Here is a 26,627-nt window from a genome sequence, read left to right as displayed (position 1 = left end):
CTTTCACTGAGAATTGAGAATATAGAAACTAAGGCGGGCATAGGGAGTGAATAGTTCCAGGCTGCGGTACAGCCAAATCAGGCGGTGGCACGGAGATCCAAGCCGTGGAAAAACCTGGGCAATTCAAGCTAACACGCGCGCGCCAAACCCAGACAAAGAAAGACAAGTGGGGCAGCCATTTTCCGCATCTCCTGGTTGGCGTGGTTAGTGGGCAAGAGATTCCTACGAACACTTCAGGGGTGGGCGCCGCCCGTGCTAACCCACAGAGAAGCAAAGTCAGAGGCCTCTGTGTGGGCAAAAAGCAGCATCTCCTAGGAGCCCCAGCGCCCTGAGGGGACCGGGCACAGGGAGGGAGCTGGAGCCAACTCCAACGGCGGAACTTTTCTGTGCGGGAGGAGGGCTTTCGCGGAGCGAGAGGCATCCCGTGTGAACCTCATAATCTGGTCAGTGCGCACGCACGCAAAGGGGGCAGGAGATTCCTCCAAACTCCTCAGGGGTGGGTGCTCGTGTTTTCCCTCAGAGGAGCAGAATCAGAGGCCCGTGAGCAAGCCAGGAGCGGAAGCCCCAGCGCCCTGGGAAAGCCGCACGGGGACAGAGCGAAAGCCAATTCCAACCCAGTAACTTTTCCGTGTGGGCAGAGGGCTTTCTTGGAGTGAGAGGCGTCCTGGACGCCTGAGCCTCAAAATCTGGTCAGTGCGCACGCAGGAAGAGTGAACAGGAGATTCCTCCGAACTCCTCAGAGGTGGGCGCCCGTGTTTTTCCCACAGAGGAGCAGGTCTGTGAGCGGGCCAGGAGCGGAATCTCAGGCAGCCCTAGCCCCTTGGGAAAGCCGCACGAGGATAGAGCGAAAGCCAATTCCAAAGCTCGATCTTTTCCGTGTGGGTAGGGATTTCACTCGAAGTGTGACCTGTCTGGCTAGAGATTCCTCCGAACGCCTCAAGAGTGGGCACTCGAGTTATCCCACAGAGGGGCAGAGCCAGAGATCTTTGAGTGAGAGGAAGCCACGCCTGATTATGCTGGCAGGTCTGACTGACTGAGCCTTACTCAGAGCCCTGTGCTGAGTGGGAACAGAGTGGGGAGTTGCCAGCTCTTTGAGACTCTTACTATCCAGGCAGAGGCAGCAGCAACCCCATAACTGGATTATCAGGCTTCTAATTGTAGAAGGAAAGACTAGGAGAGAGGCTCCAGGAACACTCACAGTGAGAGATCCTCTCTGTTGGAGCCTATAAACACTAATGAACCTTGGCTGCCAACGAGACTGAAGCTCAATACATGACATTGCCATAGAGAATTATCAACTGCAAACCTCTTCCAGAGCGTGCCACAGGGGCAGAACCCGGGGTACAAAGTCACCGACCAGAAAGACAGAAAAGAAAAAGCAAGACGACAACCTCTCAAAATCAAGAATAATCTGCAGATTTTATAACCTATCCCATCTTATTATATTTGTTCGTCTGTGTCTCTTTTCTTCATTCTTGATTTTTTTTTTCTACTCCAATTTGGTCATTTAATTCTCTCTCAGTCTTACTCTCGCCTCTCTTTGAACTACACTACCCATAAGTGTTACATCTCACATTATCTTTTCTTTCCTCCTCCTTTCTCTCTTTGAGGGTTGCAATCCAAAACCCCTAACTCTCTCTTTCTCTCTCCTCCTTTTTCTCTTTTCTTCTTTAAGTGGTTCCATCTTTTCTCTCTCTCTCTCTCTCTTTTCTCCCTCTATATTAGTCTCTTCCTCTCTTTTACGTCTTCTCTCATTCAAACTTCAATAACGAACAAATTATCTTATCTGGGACTCAAACTTAAGTTTGTGGCATTTTGGATGGTTTTTACTTCACCTTTTTAACACATTAGCAGTGCTCCCATCCCTGGCTCTCCATTTTATCTAGTTCTTGTTCCACTAAATACAATAGTAATTTTTTAATTTTCCACCCTTTTTTCCTGTTTCCCTCTTATTCCTCTCATCATATCTCTGAGTCAGCCAACACCTAAAAGCAAAACATTTTATTCTTGACCCAAATTTTTTCCTAATTTGCTTTTTGTGGGTCTATACTGCTCCCCCCTTTTTTATATATAAATATTTTTTCTTGTATTTTTTTTTCTTTTTTTTTTTTTTTTCCTTTACCCCTATATTACTTCTCCCCAATTCAGGCCCTCCACTACAGGTATTGTTTGTTCTATTTAGTACAATATAATTCACAGTTCATCACAAGATTTTCTCAAAAAAGAGGGGAGAGGAGAGGAGAGGAGAGGAGAGGAGAGGAGAGGAGAGGAGAGGAGAGGAGAGGAGAGGAGAGGAGAGGAGAGGAAAAAAGGAGGGGAAGGAATTATTCCCTTTTTTCCCCTCAAATTTTTATCTTATTTTATTTTTCTTTATTTAATGATTAATTTTTAAAAAAAAAAAAACGTGCAATTTTTTATTTTTATTTTTATTTTTTTATCCTTTTATTCCTTATAAAATCTCATTAATACTATCAAGAAAATCACCCTCAGATGCCATTAAAGAAGAGAAAATCGAATATCATGGATACAAAAGATAGAGAGGTAACACAGAGAGATGAGGAAAAATCTATGGAGAAAAAATTTAAGATATTGGAAAGCTTGGAGTTAAACGACAGAGAATTTAAAATAGAAATTCTAAAAATACTCAGAGATATACAAGAAAACACAGAAAGGCAATTTAGGGAGCTCAGAAAACAACTCGATGAACACAAAGAGTATATCTCCAAGGAAATTGAAACTATAAAAACAAATCAAACAGAGATGAAAAACTCAATTCATGAGCTGAAAAATGAGGTAACAAGCTTAGCTAATAGAACAGGCCAGATAGAAGAGAGGATCAGCGAAATAGAAGACAAGCAACTTGAGGCTCAACAGAGAGAAGAAGAAAGAGATTCAAAAATTTAAAAAAATGAAATAGCCCTACAGGAATTATCTGACTCCATCAAAAAGAATAACATAAGAATAATAGGTATATCAGAGGGAGAAGAGAGAGAAAATGGAATGGAGAACATACTCAAACAAATAATAGATGAGAACTTCCCAAGCCTCTAGAAAGAACTAAAACCTCAAATTCAAGAAGCAAACAGAACTCCAAGTTTTCTTAACCCCAACAAACCTACTTCAAGGCACATCATAATAAAAATGGCACAAACCAACTGCAAAGAAAAAATTCTCAAGGCAGCCAGGGAAAAGAAGAATACAACATATAAAGGAAGGCCCATTAGATTATCATCAGATTTCTCAACAGAAACTCTACAAGCTAGAAGAGAGTGGACCCCAATATTTAAAGTCTTGAAAGAGAGGAACTTTCAGCCACGAATACTATACCCATCAAAGCTAACCTTCAAATATGAAGGAGAAATAAAAACATTCACAGATACAGAAAAGATGAGAGAATTTATCACCAGAAAACCCCCACTCCAGGAAATACTAAAGGGGGTTCTCCAATCAGATACAAAGAATAAAAAAACAACAACAACAAAGCCACAAGTAAAAGCTCCAAGAAGAACATAACAAAACCAACTTTAAACTGTGACAACAATAAGAAAGGGGGGGAGAGGATGAAGATTAACAGTAGCAAAGGGCGATGGAGGGCAAAAGTACTCACAAAATAGTGCACTACAATGAACAGGGTAGGAACCCTTTTCATTACTTAATGGTAACCACCATTGAAAAAACCACCACAGAAGCACATGATTTAAAAAAGATAGCAATAGAGGAAAGTTGTATGGAACACAACCAAATAAAAACAAAAGATAGAAAAACGAAAGAGAAGAATCAAACAAGGCACAAAACTAACAGAAAGCAATCTATAAAATGGCAATGAGGAACTCACAAGTGTCAATAATTACACTAAATGTAAACGGATTAAACTCACCAATAAAAAGGCACAGAGTAGCCGAATGGATCAAAAAAGAAAATCCAACTGTATGCTGTCTACAAGAAACTCATCTAAGTAACAAGGATAAAAACAAATTCAAAGTGAAAGGCTGGAAAACAATACTCCAAGCAAATAACATCCAAAAAAAAGCAGGTGTAGCAATACTCATATCGGATAATGCTGACTACAAGACAGGAAAAGTACTCAGAGACAAAAATGGCCATTTCATAATGGCTAAGGGGACACTGAATCAAGAAGACATAACAATTCTTAATATATATGCACCAAACCAAGGAGCACCAAAATATATAAGACAGCTACTTATTGATCTTAAAACAAAAACTGACAAAAATACAATCATACTTGGAGACCTTAATACACCGCTGACGGCTCTAGATCGGTCATCCAAACAGAGAATCAACAAAGACATAGTGGCCTTAAACAAAACACTAGAGCACCTGGATATGATAGACATCTACAAGACATTTCATCCCAAAGTGACTGAGTATACATTTTTCTCCAGTGTACATGGATCATTCTCAAGAATTAACCATATGCTGGGCCACAAAAACAACATCAGCAAATTCAGAAAAATTGAAGTTGTACCAAGCATATTTTCTGATCATAAAGCCTTGAAACTAGAATTCAACTGCAAAAAAGAGGGAAAAAATCCCACAAAAATGTGGAAACTAAACAACATACTTTTAAAGAATGAATGGGTCAAAGAAGAAATAAGTGCAGAGATCAAGAGATATATACAGACAAATGAAAATGACAATACAACATATCAGAATCTATGGGATGCAGCAAAAGCAGTGATAAGAGGGAAGTTCATATCACTTCAGGCATATATGAACAAACAAGAGAGAGCCCAAGTGAACCACTTAACTTCACACCTTAAGGAACTAGAAAATGAAGAACAAAGACAACCCAAAACCAGGCGAAGAAAGGAGATAATAAAAATCAGAGCAGAAATAAATGAAATAGAGAACAGAAAAACTATAGAAAAAATTAATAAAACAAGGAGCTGGTTCTTTGAAAAAATCAACAAAATTGACAAACCCTTGGCAAGACTTACCAAGCAAAAAAGAGAAAGAACTCATATAAACAAAATCCAAAATGAAAGAGGAGAAATCACCACGGACATTGTAGATATACAAAGAATTATTGTAGAATACTATGAAAAACTTTATGCCACTAAATTCAACAACCTAGAAGAAATGGATAAATTCCTAGAACAATACAACCTTCCTAGACTGAGTCAAGAAGAAGCAGAAAGCCTAAACAGACCTATCAGTACAGAAGAAATAGAAAAAACCATTAAAAACCTCCCCAAAAATAAAAGTCCAGGCCCAGACGGCTATACCAGCGAATTTTATCAAACCTTCAAAGAAGACTTGGTTCCTATTCTACAGAGAGTCTTCCAAAAAATTGAAGAAGAAGCAATACTTCCAAACACATTTTATGAGGCAAACATAACCCTTATACCAAAACCAGGCAAGGATGGCACAAAAAAAGAAAACTACAGACCAATATCTCTAATGAATACAGATGCTAAAATACTAAACAAAATACTAGCAAATCGAATACAACAACATATTAAAAAAATAATACATCATGATCAAGTGGGATTCATCCCAGAATCTCAAGGATGGTTCAACATACGTAAAACGGTTAACGTAATACACCATATCAACAAAACAAAGAACAAGAACCACATGATATTATCAATAGATGCAGAAAAGGCTTTTGATAAAATACAACATAATTTTATGTTTAAGACTCTCAACAAAATGGGTATAGAAGGAAAATATCTCAACATGATAAAGGCCATATATGATAAACCATCAGCTAACATCATACTAAATGGCACAAAACTGAAGGCTTTCCCCCTTAAATCAGGAACAAGACAGGGTTGTCCACTCTCTCCACTCTTATTTAATGTGGTACTAGAGGTTCTTGCCACAGCAATCAGACAAGACAAAGAAATAAAAGGCATCCATATCGGAAAAGAAGAAGTAAAGGTATCACTTTTTGCAGATGATATGATCCTATACATCGAAAACCCCAAAGAATCCACAAAAAGACTTCTAGAAAAAATAAGCCAATACAGTAAGGTCGCAGGATACAAAATTAACATACAGAAGTCAATAGCCTTTCTATATGCCAACAATGAAACATTTGAGAATGAACTCAAAAGAATAATCCCCTTCACAATTGCAACAAAAAAAATAAAATACCTAGGAATAAACATAACAAAGAATGTAAAGGACTTATACAATGAAAACTATAAACCATTGTTAAGGGAAATCAAAAAAGACATTATGAGATGGAAGAATATTCCTTGTTCTTGGTTAGGTAGAATAAATATAATCAAGATGGCCATATTACCCAAAGCTATATACAAATTTAATGCAATTCCCATCAAAATTCCATTGACATTTTTTAAAGAAATGGAGCAAAAAATAATCAGATTTATATGGAACTATAAAAAGCCCCGAATAGCCAAAGCAATCCTAAGGAAAAGGAATGAAGCTGGGGGCATTACAATACCTGACTTCAAACTCTATTATAGGGCCACGACAATCAAAACAACATGGTATTGGCAGAAAAATAGACACTCAGACCAATGGAACAGAATAGAAAGTCCAGAAATAAAACCACATATATATAGTCAAATAATTTTTGATAAAGGGGCCAACAACACTCAATGGAGAAAAGAAAGCCTCTTCAACAAATGGTGCTGGGAAAACTGGAAAGCCACATGCAAAAGAATGAAGCTGGACTACAGTTTGTCCCCCTGTACTAAAATTAACTCAAAATGGATCATAGATCTAAACATAAGACCTGAAACAATAAAGTACATAGAAGAAGACATAGGTACCAAACTCATGGACCTGGGCTTTGAAGAGCATTTTATGAATTTGACACCACAGGCAAGAGAAGTGAAAGCAAAAATTAATGAATGGGACTACATCAGACTAAGAAGTTTTTGTTCAGCAAGAGAAATTGATAACAAGATAAACAGACAGCCAACTAATTGGGAAATGATATTTTTAAACACCTGCTCAGATAAGGGCCTAATATCCAAAATATACAAAGAACTCATAAAACTCAACGACAAACAAACAAACAATCCAATAAAAAAATGGGAAGAGGATATGAACAGACACTTCTCCCAGGAAGAAATACAAATGGCCAACAGATATATGAAAAGATGCTCATCTTCTTTAGTTATTAGAGAAATGCAAATCAAAACTGCAATGAGATATCACCTCACACCTGTTAGACTAGCTATTATTAACAAGACAGGTAATAGCAAATGTTGGAGAGGTTGTGGAGAAAAAGGAACCCTCATCCACTGTTGGTGGGAATGTAAAGTAGTACAACCATTATGGAAGAAAGTATGGTGGTTCCTCAAAAAACTGAAAACAGAACTACCTTATGACCCAGCAATCCCTCTACTGGGTATATACCCCAAAAACTCAGAAACATTGACTTGTAAAGACACATGCAGCCCCATGTTCATTGCAGCATTGTTCACAGTGGCCAGGACATGGAAACAACCAAAAAGCCCATCAATAGATGACTGGATAAAGAAGATGTGGCACATATACACTATGGAATACTACTCAGCCATAAGAAATGATGACATCGGATCATTTATAGCAAAATGGTGGGATCTTGATAACATTATACGGAGTGAAATAAGTAAATCAGAAAAAACCAGGAACTGCATTTTTCCATACGTAGATGGGACATAAAACTGAGACCAAGAGACATTGACAAGAGTGTGGTGGTTACGGGGGGAGGGGGGAGAGGGAGAGGGAAGGGGAGGGGGAGGGGCACAAAGAGAACTAGATAGAGGGTGACAGGACAATCTGACTTTGGGTGATGGGTATGCAACATAATTGAACTTTAAGATAACCTGGACATATTACCTTTGAATATATGTATCTTGATTTACTGATGTCACCCCATTAAAAATAAATAAATAAATTAAAAAAAAAAATTAGCCTTAACAAAATAACATTAAGTGTCCAATTTCAACCTAATAATTCTATTCATAAAATTTGTTTTCATATTGCAAAGATGCATCCCTAAAAGAAATACCACTAACAATATGAGAAATATTTAAGTTTTACAGAGACAGAGAGAGAATCAGAGAGAGGGACAGACAGGGACAGACAGACAGGAACGGAGAGATGAGAAGCATCAATTATTAGTTTTTCATTGCGCATTGCAACACCTTAGTTGTTCATTGATTGCTTTCTCATATATGCCTTGACCGCGGGTCTTCAGCAGACCGAGTAACCCCTTGCTCGAGCCAGCGAACTTGGGTCCAAGCTGGTGAGCTTTGCTCAAACCAGATGAGCCCGCGCTCAAGCTGGTGACCTCGGGGTCTCGAACCTGGGTCCTTGGCATCCCAGTCCAATGCTCTATCCACTGCGCCACTGCCTGGTCAGGCAGAAATATTTAAGTTTTAAATTTGAGAGTAAACCTAATAAAAACAAAAAAAATCTGTATTAATGTTTAAAAGATAAAATATTCCTAGAAATCAAAATTTATAAATGTAAAACATTAAAAATTATACTCATTAAACCTTCTTGATAAAATCTAAGATAAGACTCAGTGTCCTTCTTAATTAATCATTCAAATAGTGTTGTAAGACAGGGTACCTTTTAGTCCCTACAAACTCCTGATACCTTTCTAGTATATGTTAGGTCTCTCTTATTCAGCAGATTAGTAAAAGGAATAGATCATTTTTTAACATTATAAGACAAATTCTAATTATAATCAAATGTTTCAGGAATCTCTAGTACTGTGCTTAATTAGTTGCTATTTATAAAAGATTTTCCAGAATTATCTAGTTTCATATTTTCTCCTCAAAAGTCCAATAAAAAAGCACTTCCTCGTTATTTAGGCTTATTAATTCCTACTTGCACATTGCTTTCTCTCATTTTTATTTTTCCCAATTTATAAAATATTCCTATATCTTCAACATAACTCTCTTTCAGTTCTACTTTATGAATGTATGTTTTATGTTCTATTAATATTTATATTATATTGATATTTTTAAACTGGTTGGATTAAAAACAAAGCTTGCTATCATAAAGAAGCAGAAGTACATGGGCTAGTGTTTTGGCTAATGTGAGGGAGCACCTAGGTTATATAGCACTATCTAAAATACCTGTTATCAGATTGTACAATCACAATAAAGTAATATAAGCCCCAATTAAATTCTTTAAAAATACTTTACTTTTTCTCTAACCATGTGTGTTCTTTTTTTTTTTTCCCCACACCATTTGGAAATAGCTAATGAAACCATTATAGAAATAAATTTAACTAGGGCTTAGGAAATTTCTGTGGGTTTATTAAATAAAGTTAAATATACAAATAAAAGCTGGCCCTGATTGGTTGGCTCAGTGGTAGTGCATTGGCCCAGCATGTGGATGTCCCATGTTTAATTCCCAGTCAGGGTACACAGGAGAAGTGACTATCTGCTTCTCTACCCCTCCCCCTCACATTTCTCTCTTTCTCTCTCTCTCTCTCTCTCTCTCTCTCTCTCTCTCTCTCTCTTTCTCTCTCTTCTTCTCCCACAGCCACAGCTCAGTTGGTTCAAGCAGGTTGGCCCCTCTATGCTGAGGATGGGTTGGTGGAGCCTCTACTTCAGGCACTAAAAATAGCATGGTTGCCAAGCTCATCGGAATGCATGCAGGAGTCTGTCTCTTTGTCTCCCGTCCTCTCACTTAAAATATACACACACACACAACTGAAAACTGATGGAAATGTTGTAAGCAAGGAAGAAAAGATGTAATCTTTTATAAATAACAGATTTCTGGCTTGATCAGAAAAAGTAAGGCATAGAAAGTTCTTTAATTCTCTTTAACATTTTCTAATAAAATTTAAACAATAGTGTACCACTTAATTTCAAACACTATTTCTCATCATCAATAATTATGGATTACTACAGAAATGAGGACAGTTGTCTGTTAAGGAGTCAGTGTGCTGTGATCAGTGAATTTGAATTAGAAGCCTAGCCTGCCATTTACGAGCTCAATGATCACAAACCTTCATCTGTAGAAATAGGGTAACAAAAGTACCTATTTCCTGAGGTTATTATGAAAATTAAACGAGATCATGCAGGTCAACTGCTTGGCAAAATTCCCGACACTCAAAAAATGTATTTAAATATTGGATGACTACTATGTCCATTGTAACTAAAATGTTTTATTCATATCTCACGTAGTAATGATCATATCAGTAAGTACTCTATATGAAACTTCATTGGCTTTTCACTGCCTTTAGAATTAATTCTAAATTCAACATAATTTGTAAGGTATTCCAATAATCAGCTCTCATCATTATTCTCTTCTGCTCTAAACCAAACTCCTTTAGACTTCAATTCCAAATATGCCATACCTACATTGCTTGCCTCCAAGTCTTTCCATATGAAATTCATTCTGTATACATTCTTTCCTGTCTCTTCCTTCCTTCAAGGTATAAGCATCTCTTCTTTTGAGAGTCCTTTTCTGACATGTTGACTAGTCTAGATCAGCCAACTTAATGGTCATGGAAATCTTTCAAACAGAATGTGTCAAGGCTGAGGATCAAAGCCAACATGTTGAGACTGGCCTGTTGGGAGGATAAAGAAAGCCTGGGTCCACTTACCTTCAAACTATTTGTTATACTAGCAATAAATGTACTTACGGTTTAAGTCAGATATTGACAAACTACAACCCTTTCTTTACAAAAAAACTTTGCTGTCCCTGATTTAAGTTACGGTTAGATTTTGCTACTTATGGCCAAAGCATCCTAACGCATATGATGTTACTATAATTACTTATGTATCTTCCTTCTACATATGCTTATTTATGTCACCTGCATGAAATCCCCAAGTCTGATCAACCCTGTTACCTAACAGTACTTGACAAATAGAAGCCATTTACATACTGTTGACTGAACAAGTGAACAAATGAATAAATGAGCATATCTGATCAATAACCAATAAATATTTATTAACCACTAACATGTACATTAGGTACTCTGAATGATACTAGACAGTATAAGACATATTCTCCGCCCTGAATGACTTAAAAATTAGGTTTAGGAAATAAATTTTTTAAAAAATAAATTTTTGTAGCAAAACAGGGTACATCTGTACATATATAAATACTACCATATTAAATATATACAGTGATTCCCCCCCAAAAAACAATCCTGATTTCAGGTTATACCAAAAGGTGTGAGTCTGTGTGTCCTCAGCACTAACCAAGAGAAAGGACACCCTGATATAGCGCCAAGCTTTCCCATGGCTCCTAGAGTCATGAAGATAACAGATCAGGCTACTCATAACTTTCTGGTGTCAGTACCCAGAGCCCTTCAATTGACCCCTCTTGTTTTGACCTTGTTCAGTCCCTCTCCTGAGATGTAAGAAATAATGACAAATACAACCTTATTATCATATGAACCTGTTAACCAGGAATCAGTCCCTTGCAACAATTAACTCTAAGTGGAAAAAGAGTCTAACCTGCAAAGCTGGTCCAGACTCTCAAGATTAATGTCACCATTACTAGAACCTTTCCTAAACCCACCTGACCTCCATTTTTATTCACACTCTAATTTTTCATACCTTTAAAATTTGCAAAATAATGCTTTATGTAGTATCAATTTTACAGAACTGTGCAAATATTACTCTAAAGAATTAAAAGTTGGTGGGATGGAAAGCAAAAATTTAATGACCACTAAAAATCAGTCATATTTCTGTCATGTAATATCAAAAGCATAATCAAAAGGGGGGGACAAGAAGGCAATTCCTTGATTGACATAATTTACTGATCCTTTTAGTCCATATCTTCCAGTCTAAGAAATCAACTCTACATCCTCTCTTCAAATCTATTACCCTCCCAACTTTCTCCCTTTATCAATAGATTTTCCCATACTCTCTCTAATCCTCATTCCATTCTACCAAACTCAACCTCCCTTTACTCATAGCCAGATACCCAAATCTATCTCCTCCCCTCTAACATTCAACAATCCTTAAAACTAGAAAAGGACAGAACTCAGCACTTTGCAGGATCACAACTGCTCAGTTTGTATTAATGGTTGTAGAGTGAACAGGATAAAGTTACATAATGTTATCCTCTTCCAAAATCCACCACAAATTCATTATTTCAACAAACATTTAAAAGCCAATCTAGGCAGGTTTATAAAATATCACTGTAAATCTGGAAATAAAAAATATACACACAGACACCTGGGAAAAGAAAAGGATTACAGAAGAGTTCCATATCCTTTGATAAACTTAATTCTTCATAGAATCAAGATCTCAAGGAACCACATCCAACATCATAAGCTCTTCAATTTAACACTGAAATCTGATCAATACATTAAAAATAAACACTTTTGATCGAAATACTAAAGTAAATATATGCAAGGTGTTGAAAGACTGACAAAAGGCAATAAATTCCAAGATGTTATACTTCATAAAATAAAACATTCAGTGTCAGTTTTGAATAAAATAAATAAGCCATAATTTAAGGTACTAACCATCATTTATTTCATTTTAATAGCTTGTAATTTAATAAACAGTTATGAGTGAATTTCACCCTCCAAATGGACAAAGCTAGAATAATTATTTCAATAGCATCAATTCCAAAAAAATAAATTCCAGGTCTCGTATGCAATCACTCTAATGTACATACACATTTTAATGTTGACCAAGTCCCCATTCTATATTGAAAGAGGCCTAACCAATGGTAAATCACATGGTTCATTCCCTTTATCCTTTTCCCTTAACATCTTTACAGTAATGAAATAGACACTTTTAATCATTAAGTAGTCTTCAAATTATGATAATCATGTTAAAAGTGATCAAATGTAGAACCTTCCTAAAGAATTTTGTAAATTTTCCTTTACTGACATACTATGACATGCTGTTTATATTGTGTTTCTAAGATTTATTATATAAATATTAAATAAAAATAGAAATAGAAAACATAGTAAAAATTTGACAGAACTATTTTGATTCATCCTTTTCTTTCTCTATTGTATGCTCCTCTCTTTTCCATCTAAAAAAACCTCTAAGAAGGAAAATTTAGTTTAAACATTGCCAAGAAATCGCTGAGTCATCACTGTTTAAGGTTTGCTTAATGTTCATGGAAATAACAACTCACCCACGTTTGATGTGTAATTCCTTGTCCTTGCCTTTATCCTTCTCTTTTTCTCTTTTCTCCTTATCTCTGCCTTTACGTCGTTCTCTATCCCGAGATCGACTACGGGTTCTTCTGTGACTGGACCTTTCACTGCTTTGACTATGAGAACGGGGACAAGGTCTTGACCTGGACCTATAGTAAGTAGAATTTATTAAATATATTTAATGTATATTTTGTATTATGCAATGAAAATATCCTTAAAAATTATCTGGAAAGGATTTAGTTTTAGTTATGGATTCAGTAATTACATAGCTCTGTGAAGCAAGCATCTAAGTATGATTATTTATAAATAAGTACTCTCAGTTAAAATGATTATCTGAATGATATATATGTTGTCAACTTTATAAGAAATTAAAATTTAATCAAAAAGTGTCTGCAAGTATAAGTCTCAAAGGTTCAAATCAAGTGCTGATTATTCAAGTCTCCTCAGTTAATACAACACATCTAAATATCTAAACTAATATCCAAAGACAGTCTTCTCTGTCCCTATAATCTCGGCTTCTACTGTATATAGTCAAACATTTCTAATTATTATAATAAAACAATTCCTTTACTTTAATTCAACTATTCTTTATATTAAATGACAGGGTTGGATAAGATATACTATGTGCTTTTAAAAAGTTAAAATTTCAAGCCCTGACCGGTTGGCTCAGTGGTAGAGTGTTGGCCTGGCGTGTGGGAGTCCTGGGTTCAATTCCCAGCCAGGGCACACAGGAGAAGCGCCCATCTGCTTCTCCACCCCTCCCCCTCTCCTTCCTCTCTGTCTCTCTCTTCCCCTCCTGCAGCCAAGGCTCCATTGGTGCAAAGTTTGTCCAGGCGCTGAGGATGGCTCTATGGCAGGGGTCCCCAAACTTTTTACATAGGGGGCCAGTTCTCTGTCCCTCAGACCGTTGGAGGGCCGGAGTATAAAAAACACTATGAACAAATCCCTATGCACACTGCACATATCTTATTTTTAAGTAAAAAAACAAAACGGGAACAAATACAATATTTAAAATAAAGAACAAGTAAATTTAAATCAACAAACTGACCAGTATTTCAATGGGAACTATGCTCCTCTCACTGACCACCAATGAAACAGGTGCCCCTTCCAGAAGTGCGGTGGGGGCCGGATAAATGGCCTCAGGGGGCTGCATGTGGCCCATGGGCCGTAGTTTGGGGACCCCTGCTCTATGGCCTCTTCCTCAGGCGCTAGAAAGGCTCTGGTTGCAACAGAGCAACGCCCCAGGTGGGCAGAGCATTGCACCCTGGTGGGCATGTCGGGTGGATCCGGGTCGGGCGCATGCAGGAGTCTGTCAGTCTGTCCCCCCTCCACCCCCCCCTAATTTCTCATTTCAGAAAAATACAAAAAAATAAAATAAATAAAAAGTTAAAATTTTAGATCCTGCCTCACAGTATTGATAAGAAACCTTCTACCAGGCTGATGATCTTACAGATAACTATAAAAAGCAACTATCTGAAGCACTGGGTAGTGTCCAAAAGAAGACACAAGCTAGGGCCAACACTTGGAAAAAAAAAACCGCAATAAGAAAGTTCCCATTTTATCAGCTTCATTTCTGAGTATAAGTCCAAGTCTGTGCCATGCAAGACAACTATAATTCCAACAAAAAAAACTTCTGAACTGAAAAACTAGAAAAGATTCAGGGCAACCTCCACAAAAGGAAAAAAAAGGGGGAATTTTGGAAAGGAGTCAGGGAAAAGAGCTAAAATTCTGTATGTCAACTCTATTCAAATCTCTGGCTGAATCCTACATTGTGTGTAAAAAGGGTAGACTCCAAATAGCTGAGGATAAAAGAAAAAAAAAGAATTAAAATTTCAACTGCCTCCCAAGAGACAGAATTTTTACAGTTTTAATTTACAGTGGCCCCTCATCTATCGTGGGGGTTAGGTTCCAAAACCCAAACTCCCCCCACAATAGGTGAAAATCCACAAAGTAGCCACCTAATATTTTTTTATTATTTATATATTTTTAAGGCTCTATAAACCCTATCTACACTCTTATAAACCTTTCCCACACTTATTTTGCTTATTTTACCACAAAATAATTAATAAATATATAAAATTACCTATGTACCGCAAAATGCCACAATATACTGAAAAATCCGCAATACAAAATTAGATATATATAACAATTTTAAAATTCCCAATACAGTGAGACCGCAAAAAGTGAACTGCGATATGGTGAGGGATGACTGTAACTAAGTTAATTTCTGCTAATACAAACAAGTAAAAAAAAAACAATATTCTTCAGAGGAATATAACAGAATCCAGAGTATTCAAAACATGACATTCACTATGTCCAGGATAAAATCCTAAATCAGTAAATATACAACAAAACATTAAATGGGATCTATTTTCAAGAAAATAGTCAATAGAGATTAAGCTTAAGATGAATGAGATGTTGGAATTAGCTAAGATTTTAAAGTAGTAAGTATAACTATGCTTTGCAATAAATATAAAGGTAAGCGCTGGTCAGTTGACTCAGTGGTAGAACGTCGACCTGGCATATGGAAGTCTCAGGTCAGATTCCTGGCGAGGACACACAGGAGAAACGCCCATCTGATTCTCCCCCTTCCCCCCTCTCCTTTCTCTCTGTCTCTCTCTTCCCCTCCTGCAGCCAAGGCTCCATTGGAGCAAAGTTGCCGCAGGCACTAAGGACGGCTCCATGGCCTCTGCCTCAGGTGCTAGAATGGTTCTGGTTACAACTGAGCAACAGCCCAGATGGGCAGAGCATCACCTCCTAGTGGGCATGCGGGGTGGATCTCAGTGGGGCGCATATGTGAGTCTGTCTCTCTGCTTCCCTGCTTCTCATTTCAGAAAAACAATAAATAGATAGATAGATGATAGATAGATAGATAGATAGATAGATAGATAGATAGATAGATAGGTAAATAAATAAATAAAATAGCTAAGAAACAGAAAAACTAGAAAAGTTTAGTCAATTTGAAGAACTAAGAAGAAAATGGTTGCTAATAAGAAAAGAAAAACAGATCCTCTGAGATCTGTGTGACAATATTTAAATATGTCCAACATATTTATTTAAACCCAGAAGTAGAAAACATAATGAAACAGAAAGCATAAATTTTTAGTAGTGGTCAAAATTTCCCAATTTAGTGAAAGAAAAATGATAGGTTCTAGAAGTTCAGTTAAGTCCAAGATAAATATAAAGATCATAACTAATAACACCATGGTCAAACTGATGAAACAAAATGTAGAGAAATCTTGAAAGTATTCAGGGAAAAAAACCCCAACACATTATATGTTGGAGGGCAATGATAATGAACTACTGCTGGCTTCTTATCAGAAACAAGGCAGATCAGAAAAAACTGGAGCAAAATTGTTAACATGGTGAAAGAAAAAAAACAAAACAAAATTTTATACCAGCAAAAATTAAAGCAAAATTAAGACATTTTTGAAATTAAGGAAAAGTAAAACATAATCATCAACTGGTCTGTATCAGAGTAGATACCAAAGTAAGTTTTTCAGGCTAAAGAAAATAATAACAGATAGAAATCTGGATTTTTAGGAAGGAATGAATGCCACTAGAAATGTTAAATATATAAATAAATATAACAACTACTTCCCTTAAGTTATTTAAAATACATAAGAATTTATGCTTAAAGTAAAACTTACAATGTCTTGCGATGTGTTATAATGAAGGTAGATATAATACATACTGTACAACTCTATAAAATAAAACATGGGGCAAGTAAATGGACCTATACAGTTTTAAGATTTCTACATTTCATACAAATGATGAAACATTAACTCTAAATATACTGAAAAGATAAGGGCATACATGAAATCCTAAGAGCAACCATTTAAAGAAAAAAAATACAAATAAGTGTAGTTAAAAATAAAAAAGTAAAACTATAAAGAATTCTTAAAAATATGCATTAATTCAAAAGGAGGTTGAAAACAGCATACCAAAAAACAACAAATTGAAAACAGAGGATCAACTATAAAACAAACAGTAAAATGGTTTACTTAAATCCAAACATATCAATAAATACATAAAGTACTAATGGACTAAATACTTTAATTAAAAAACAGCTTATCCAAATGAATTTAAAAACCACACACAGCCTGACCAGGCGGTGGCGCAGTGGATAGAGCATCAGACTGGGATGCGGAAGGACCCAGGTTTGCGACCCCGAGGTTGCCAGCTTGAGTGCGGGCTCATCTGGTTTGAGCAAGGCTCACCAGCTTGGACCCAAGGTCACCACTGGCTCCAGCAAGGGGTTGCTCGGTCTGCTGAAGGCCCGCGGTCAAGACACATATGAGAAAGCAATCAATGAACAACTAAGGTGTTGCAACGCGCAATGATAAACTAATGATTGATGCTTCTCATATCTCTCCGTTCCTGTCTGTCTGTCCCTGTCTATCCCTCTCTCTGACTCACTCTCTGTCTCTGTAAAAAATAAATAAGTAAATAAAACTTAAAAAAAAAATACCACACACAACTATCTGCTGTCTACAGATATACAGTCATAGATAGGTAGAAAGTAAATGGCTAAAAATTAGATATAGCATGCAAACAGTAAATACAGGAAGACTGGAATGAATGAATATATTAATATCAGATAAATTAGACTTCTGAAACTAAGAGTGTCAGACAAAATAAAAATGGGTATTTCATAAGGATCAAAGGGTCAAATCATAACAAAATCGCACAAAATAGTTTTCTTGACCACAACAGAATTAAATTAGAATTCAACAACAATAAAACATCTAAAAAAATACCAAATATACAAAATTTAAATAATATATTTCTAAATAATTCATGGACCAGTAAGAAATCACAAGAAAAATTTAAAATTTTTAGAACTAAATGACAATAAAAATACAACATAGAAGAATTTGTGAGATGTAGCCATGTTTAGCAGGTAAATTTATAGCTTTAAATGTTTGTATTAGAAAGGAAGAAAGGTCTAAAATCAATTACCTTAAGAAGGTAAAAGAGGAAAGTAAACATAAAGCAGAAGGGAAGGGAACATAAAAGAGTAAAAATCAATGGAATAGAAAGCAATAAGAAATACAGAGCCAAAATCTAGTTCTCTGAGAATATCAACAAATTTGGTAAATCCCTAGCTACACTGATCAAGCAAAAGAGAAAAGAACAAACACAAATTGTCAAAAATTAAAATGTGGGTGATAGGAAAATCACATGAACTAGGTAGGCCTCAGTACTTGGGAACTGTTGATCTTGAAGAGAATTACACGGGTTTCAGTGGTATTAACGTCTGTCCTCTTTCATCCCTAACTTGTTCACTCAGTAAATGAAGAATAATATGATCACAAACTTTTATATATTAATATATATGTTATTCTGAGAGGTTACAATATTTATTGCTAGGAATGTCAGTATGGGTTATTATCTTAATTTACAAAAATTAAATTTCTATAATTTTCCCTTCAAGTTTGACTATTCCATCTCTTAATTTTCACACATGATTTCTTTCCACATAAAATAAAGTTTTAATAAACATAAAAACAAATTCATACAGACAACAAAATGGAGGTTACCAGAGGGCAGAAGGGGTTGGTGAAACAAAAAAAGGTAAAAGGTGGCGAATATATGGTGACAGATGGAGACTAGATTTCAGGTGGTGAGCACACAACAAAGCAGACAGAGGTCTTATTACAAAGTTGTACACCTGAAATTTATATAATGTTATTAGCCATTGTTATCCTAATAAATCTAACTTAAAATAAAATTTTAATTTATCATAAAAATGTATTGCTCCCACAACTGTTACCTAACTCATTTATAATAAAATCTTTTGTTATAAATAGATGTGTTAAATATTTAACAGATTATTCTAAAATCTTTGAAAAATAGTCAGGATTTAAAGTTTTCTGATTGAAAGTAATAATAAAAATGAAGGCGGGTCGTTTTTGTGGTAACCTCAGCTACTACATACAAATTATGTGTATATATACATTCAATTCATTATCTTAATTTGGTTCTAAATTGTTTAGGAACAAAATATTCTGGCAATTAATTTTCATTCAACTTGTCAATAAAACTCAAAGAGCTTTTTTTAAAAAATAATAAATCTTTAATGAAGCTCATTTTTAGCAGCTAGTCTTTTTTTTTTTTAATTGTTGGACAAAATGTGCAACCATTTGTGGGATACAGATGAAATGGATTTTGGTGAAATCATGTTTTTACTGTATCTTAAAAATGAGATGTATCTTCTATTAATATACCAAAAGTTATAGAAATACCGTGTTAAAAAATAATAGTTCTTCATATAACGGTGCCCTCAAACAAGTTATTTCCTCTCTGAGCATCTGTTTCCTTGTCTATAAAAGGAAAGTAAAAACGATTTTTTAGGGTTACTGTAATGATTAAATAATAGTACCTGACTGAATTGTGACCTAGCAGACTAGTGATTTAGAAGGAGGCAGCCACAGAGGAAGAAGTTACTGAGGAAGGTGCTGATCTGAATGAGTAAAATCTGAATCAGGGGCATATGAAATATGTCTCCCTCATACCATAGCTAATCCAGTAAAGAGCAGCATTTTAATTTTGACAGACCTTTCAAAACTTAAGGCTGGCATAAGGGTTGCTCAAGTTTCAATTTTCAGTATTTTTTTCTTTCGTATAGGAAGGTAAATAATTATATTCTTGGCTAATGATCCATGTCTCCTCTACAGGAAAACCCTCAGCAGCCAAGTACGGGATCTTCACTAGTTTCCATTTCAAAGGAAAATCTTATCACTTATTATCCAAGCCTTTGGAGAATAAAAGGGCAGATTTTTTAGGTCAAGTAGAGCACTATAACATAAGGAAAACAGGCCTAAATTAGTACTGTCCCACAAAAACCAGCAGTATGATTACTCTATCACACATCATAGCAAAGGCTGACACTGAAATTAGGACCCTTCTATCAATTACTATCTTCCAAGCCCTTCGCATAGCACCAATTTTCAATCTTTAATCTTCCCAACTTATCCAATTCTTGAAATAATCAATTACCTCCAAACTGATCTCATGGTTTTCCCTAACACAAAGAGTCCACTCTAGAAAACAAATGCCTGCCTTCTCCAAAAACATCTTGCTCATTATTCACCGAATGCTTCATACAACCAAGCCAATGCTATTCTCAAATATTCTCCCAAAAATACTGCTGATGTGGTTCAATGAACTCTGATAGAAATAGCAGATATGTAAGTTAAGTCATCCATGATATAAAATTTAAAGAACGTAGTAAGTTTTAAAATATCAATCACAGTATGCAGTATAAACTACTGGGCTACTCTCCCCAATATGTTAATATAAATATTTACTATTTTAATCCTGATATTATAGGCCTCTTAATCTTGTTTATAGGATACAAGAAGAAGAGTGAATGAAAAGAATGTATGGGGAAAAGAAATTAAATCAAAACACAGGCAAAACAATAATATTAACAGCTGTTATAAAGGACCAGAAAATCACTGATAAAAATCAATTAAGCTTCTGACTTCTTTGTTGTCATTAAAATTACTTTACAAAATTCTGAGTAAAGCTTATATCCTAGACATGTGAACAATCCCATTTCATTTACTTTACTAAGTAACTTTTAATTACTTATTTGAAGGATCTTCATCAAGAAGTATCAGATCAGAGTGAAGAGAATCCTACCCTGACCAAAGACAAAAAAAAAAAATCAAAGAAACTACACAAAATTTAAGATGTGAATTTATCCCTTGTTCCTTAAATAAATACCTTTCTGATAAATCACTCTAGAAGTCTCTAGAGTACAAAAGCCAATATGGAGATATATTATAAGGAAAGAAACATTTAAAAAAAATGTGACACTCTAGAACACACAATATAATATATAAGCCATAAGTGGACAGCAAAATGTCCTATTATACCAGATAAATGCTTTCAATATCTACAAAATAGGAAGAATCACCATAACCCCTTATATAAAATGAATTACTGCCCTCAAGAATCAATTTGTCAAGTTTCTTAATTGGCTAATAAGTTCTAAATACATGTAATCAAAACAAATATCCTAATATTTTATTAAAAAAATACAATACTTCAAATAGTCTCTTAAAAGTAGAGTCCTACAAGAAAAGAGGCCATATTTGCTATAAAACAAAACTGTCACTAAAATTAAATTTAAATATTACACATGGAATAAACTAACACAGATTACATGTCAGGATGACATTTTGAACACAAACAGCTACTTTCATCCCCAACAAAATCTAACTAAAACCATTAATGAGGGGAATTTTTTTAAAAGGACCTATACTCTAGGAAAGTGATAATCTTTAAAAAGGGAAGTGTCCACTGATGGCATAGTGGTAGAAGAAAACTAGAAAACAAGGTGCTGAAGCTCAGGTTTCCCCATAGTTTCCTATTTATTAAAGAAATTTCAACTCACTGTATTAGTAAAACTTGTAAGTCATACAAAAACTTGAGTCCCTCCATAAAACTGTCTGTTATTGCTGATTCAGAAAAATCCTTCACATTATCATGAACAACAACAAAAATGAATCCAACATCCATGCAAAGCAACTCAAGGAAAAAAAGTTAGAATCAAATTTTTTCAGGTGATACAAAAATGCCCAAGTAAAAAAAAAAAAAACACATAAAGGAGAGGAGACCATAACACAACCCTTCAACATTAAATACAAAATAAAATAAGAGACATAAATGTTAATGATAAAAGATCCAAGAAAAATAAATGTTTAATGAATAAAATTAGAATCAGAAAATGTAAAGAAAGAGGAGGAAGAAAATGAGCATCCAACCTGAGATTCCAGAAGAAAAAACAGAATTAATTATAATCATAGTCCAAGAACACTTTTGGAACTAACAGAATCTACATGTACAAAAGGTCCACCATGTGTATCGGGAAATGGATTACCACAGTCAACTCTGAGATATATCCTGATGAAGTTAATGTACATAAATGATAAAAGAATACTCTGATCAAGTCACCAATAAAAGAAATCAAGTTAGCATCAGTCTTCTAAAGTACAAGATACAGAACAAAACAAAACTTTAATTTTCCTTGTCTCTTGGTTCCTGAGATTATCATTAGAGAAGAGAGCAGAGAGAGAGCAGAGAAAGACCACGTGGAGGCCTGGAAAAGCAACCAAGATGGTGGAGTGCTGAGTCAGAGGCCAGTTTGTGCAGGGAGAAGGAAGGAGATGGAGAACAGAGGTGAATAAGTCTGGTGAGCTAGAAACCTTTGATTCTAGGAAACTCGGATAAGTCAGTAGCTATGTGAGTGGGTTTTGGAGCCCAGTGTGTGTTTTTACTTGCCCGCCGGGTGCAAGCTAGGATTAAAGATGATGGCCCACCAGTTTTTGGCTCCGTTGTTTGTTTACCAACTGTACGAATCCAATGAGAACCTGCATGGGCCAGTTTGCTGTGATCATGGTGGCCGCGGCTACTGGCTTTACATTTGGCGTAGTCTGTGGCAGGATCTGTAACAGATCGGTATGGAGTAATCACCACCTTTGAGTGGTGGAGTAGAGGACTGGCTGCTGTTATGGTTCCCCATGGCTATTCTTTTGGGGACCATAGGCTGGCTGACTTTTACAGCCATGTGTGAGGAAACCGAGAGCTCTGTGGGAGATGCTTCCCGGGACCTGCAAACCAAGCAGTGAAAGGAACTGGGGCAAACGCGGGAGAAAGAGACGCCGACCATGGAGCTGAAACAAGCACCGGAGGAGGCTGACGAGGTTCGTGAGATTCACTTGGAAATACAGCAACTGCTGGAGGAGGATTCACAGGTTCATGAGCTGCAGATTGCCCTGGACCTTGTGGAGAGCCAGCAGCGGCGGGAGGCCGGGGCTGAGGCTGGAGCTGGAGCTGGAGCTGCAAGATCTGCGAGCAGAAGGCGGCAGCAGCCCAGGACTCGAGCCCGGCACTGGGAGCTGGTGTTTTCAGTTCCTCTTTGGAGGATGAGGAGAATAGGGCTGGAGTTACAATCCGCAATCTCTATGAGAGCCCTGCTGGAAGGAGCACCTACTACGGCCCTGGTAGGTCTGCGATTTTGGGACATAGGGCTGGACACCATCATGCTCTCCAGAGCAGAGATGGAAATGCTGACTGCCATTGCCACATGCTCCTCCTTGGGACAGTGTAAGACAGGGGTCTATGCGGCCCGCCAAACAATTTTGTGCGGCCCGCAGACTAATCCACGAAGTTCAAAATATTTTGGATAAAATTAAGTAAGCCTAGGGGCCTACTTGTATTTTTCATTTCTCTAGCATCCTAGCTAGATATTAGCTTAGTTAACAGCAGTTGTGATGCGAACTACAGTTTCTGGTCGTTTTGTGACACTGAGTAAACTGCATATACGATTGTGCTTGTTGTACTGATTTTTTTTTGTTTTCAACTGCAGTGAGAAAAGTGTTGCGTAACAGTTGCCTTTTGTAGACCTAGTGCGGCCCGCCGAACAGCTGTGATCTTGCTCTGCGGCCCACATGCTGAGTTGAGTTTGAGACCCCTGGTGTAAGACCTGCCAGGATGGCAGGGATGAGGTGGGTGGCTGAGGTCTCATGTGCATGAACTGATTTCCTGGACTATGACCAGAGTGGGCACTGACTCCTTTGTTGGATGGACTTATAGATTTTGGACAATGTGAAATACCCTGATGGGGATGGGGGGTGGCTTTGCTAGAAACACTCCTCTGCCCCGGGAAGCTTTTCCCATGGCTAGAAAGAAGGCCGAGGACATTTTGCTCTTTGGGCTAAGTGCTCAGAGACTGGTGAAGTGTACCTTTGTAATTGTTTAAACTGTATGATTTCTGCTGTTGTAATTTGTGTACTGTGCTAATTTCCTTGTACAGGGATGCCGGTGGTGTAGATTGTGGGTAGTAAAGGGGTGGATTGTTGGGCAGATAAAATATATTATGCTTACTTTGTTAAAGATGGCGCTGCCCACATAGAAGCCTGTCGCCCAGATGATATTAATGTGTTGGGGGCGGGCTGTGGGCCGGCAGGATCCTTGTAGCCTGGGGCTTGGTTTTAGGACTAAGCCTTTCCCAACCTTTTTGATGCGGGGTGGTACAATCCAATTATGCCTCAGATAAGTGACTTTGTATCAGAGACTTCCTTATTTTGTATATTGGATTAAAGGTTTTGATTTCTACACTATGAAATGGGGGCAGAACAGGAGCTTGCTCTCTTGGCTCCTGAGATTATCATTAGAGGAGAGAGCAGAGAGAGAGCAGAGAAAAGGCCACGTGGAGGAGGTCTGGAGAAGCAACCAAGATGGCGGAATGCTGAGTCAGAGGCCAGTTTGTGCAGAGTTTGTGCAGGGAGAAGGAAGGAGATGGGGAACAGAGATGAATAAATCTGGTGAGCTAGAAACCTTTGATTCTAGGAAACTCGGATAAGTCAGTAGCTTTGTGAGCACTGAATGTGAGTGGGTTTTGGAGCCCAGTGTGTGTTTTTTACTTGCCCGCCGGGTGCAAGCTAGAATTAAAGATGATGGCCTACCAGTTTTTGGCTCCATTGTTTCTTTACCGACTGTTCGAATCCAATGAGAACCTGCATGGGCCAGGCGGCTGTGATGGTGGCCTTGGCTACTGGCCTTACATCATGATAAAGGAGTTAGGTAACACTCAGGTCATAATCATACCACAATATGTAAATGTATCAAATCAACATGTGCATCTTAAACTTGTACCATGTTATATGTCAATTATAAAAATGTGTCCCCCGGAGTATAGGATTGTTGGGCAAATGAGTTTGTAAAATTTGTGTTATTTGAGTTTGTTCACTTTTATTAAAAATGGCGCTGGGCAGCGCCAGGTATGTGATCTGTGAAATTGCTAATTACCTTCATGCTTGGGAAGGGCCATTGTTATGCTAATGTTTGCTGGAGGAGAGGTTTTTACACCAGGAAAGTTTTTATAAGTAACGAGAGGAAGGAGGAGAAGGAGAAAGAAGCCAAGATGGTAGGGAAAGAGAGAGAAGCCAGATTTGCAGAGTAAGAAGCCATGCTGACAAATGGTGAACCAGAGATGAGGGGCTTTGGGGCTGGTGAGGCCTTTGATTCCAAGAGGAACCAGAGAATATTCTTCTGGTTGTACAATGTATGAGGACTTTGTGAGCTCTGAATAAATGAAGAGGAAAGTGTTTTTCTGTGTGTTTCTTATCAGCCGGTGTGAGATTTTAATAAAGGAATGGCCCACCATTAAAAAAACAAAAAAAACCTTTAATTTTCCTTGAGGAGCTTAAGGGAGAAAAAACGATGTTCACAATGGTACATTTTCTCAAGCTATCCTTCAGGTTTCAAAGCTATAAGAAACAAGTGATGGAAGTACTAATTTATGTTAGATTCTAACATGCTATAAGTCTAGGTAACAAGTCAAGACACATGCTGTAATTTCTAGGTTAAACATATAAATTAGAATTTTAAAAATGTTTAACAAGCTAATATAAAAGAAAATGAAATATAATTAACCAAAGAAGAAAGTAGAAAAATTGAACTGGACAAGTAGGAAAAACAATAAAATGGGAGACTTAAGCCCAAATATAACTGTAGTTAATAAACATAAATTAAATAATCAATTGAAATAAAAGATTAGCAGACTGAAATAAAGCAAACTATAGATGGCTTTCAAAATAAACATGTTAAATATAAAAACTAAAACAGTTTTAAAGTAAAAAAATGGAAAAAGACATATGCAAGCACTACCAAAAACAAAGATGAATTTATGTCAATATCAGACAAAGCACACCTCAAAGTAAGAAACATTTCTAGAAACAGAGACATTTCATGATGATAAGGTCACTCCAGAAAGAATATAAGGCAATTCTGAATTTGCATACTTTTAATAACAGAGCCTCAAAATATATAAAGCAAAAGCTGCCAGAACTTGAAATTAAAAAGGATTTGCCTGTGAACACTCGCAGTAACTGATAAAAATAAGCAGATTTAAGAGGGGAAAAAAAGTGAAGATACAGATGATTTGAAGAAGTGATTAAATTCGCCTAATTAACTGTGTGATACTCATTTTTATAATTTGTATCTGTAATACTTCCTAAAATATACCTTATGATAGATAAGAAAACTAATCTCAACACACTTAAAAGATGAAAGCCATTCAGATAATGTTCTTTGACTACTGCAGAATTAAGCAAGAAAAGGCAACTAGAAAAGGCAAAAAATTTTTTTAAATTAAGTAATATATTTCATTCAACAGAACCAATGGGAAAGATAAACTCACAATGGATATTTTGGAACTTATTTTGGATATTTGGCTGAATGAAAACTAAAAATGGGTGGTCTATAGTTAAAGCAGAGTCAAGGGGAAATTTATAACGTTAAATACATATATTAAAAAAGAATAGAGACCCTGGCCGGTTGGCTCAGCGGTAGAGCGTCGGCCTGGCATGCGGGGGACCTGGGTTCGATTCCCGGCCAGGGCACATAGGAGAGGTGGCCAGGGCACATAGGAGAGGCGCCCATTTGCTTTTCCACCCCACCCCCTCCTTCCTCTCTGTCTCTCTCTTCCCCTCCCGTAGCCGAGGCTCCATTGGAGCAAAGATGGCCGGGGCAC

At 36.8% G+C, this 26,627-nt stretch overlaps 1 protein-coding gene across 1 annotated transcript in view; it reads right to left on the bottom strand.

The window, feature by feature from the left end:
- RSRC1 (arginine and serine rich coiled-coil 1) overlaps positions 1-26,627 on the bottom strand; it is a 557,291-nt gene that overhangs the window by 419,188 nt on the left and 111,476 nt on the right. The window contains exon 4 of the mRNA XM_066259039.1: positions 13,057-13,227. Within this exon, the coding sequence (XP_066115136.1) occupies positions 13,057-13,227 (171 nt within the window). The remainder of the gene's footprint in view (positions 1-13,056; positions 13,228-26,627) is intronic.

Source organism: Saccopteryx bilineata, chromosome 2, assembly GCF_036850765.1.
Source record: "Saccopteryx bilineata isolate mSacBil1 chromosome 2, mSacBil1_pri_phased_curated, whole genome shotgun sequence".
In the NCBI taxonomy this organism is placed as follows: Eukaryota; Metazoa; Chordata; class Mammalia; order Chiroptera; family Emballonuridae; genus Saccopteryx; species Saccopteryx bilineata.
The sequence above is the reverse complement of the archived record's forward strand: the minus strand, read 5'-3'. Positions and strand labels throughout refer to the sequence as shown.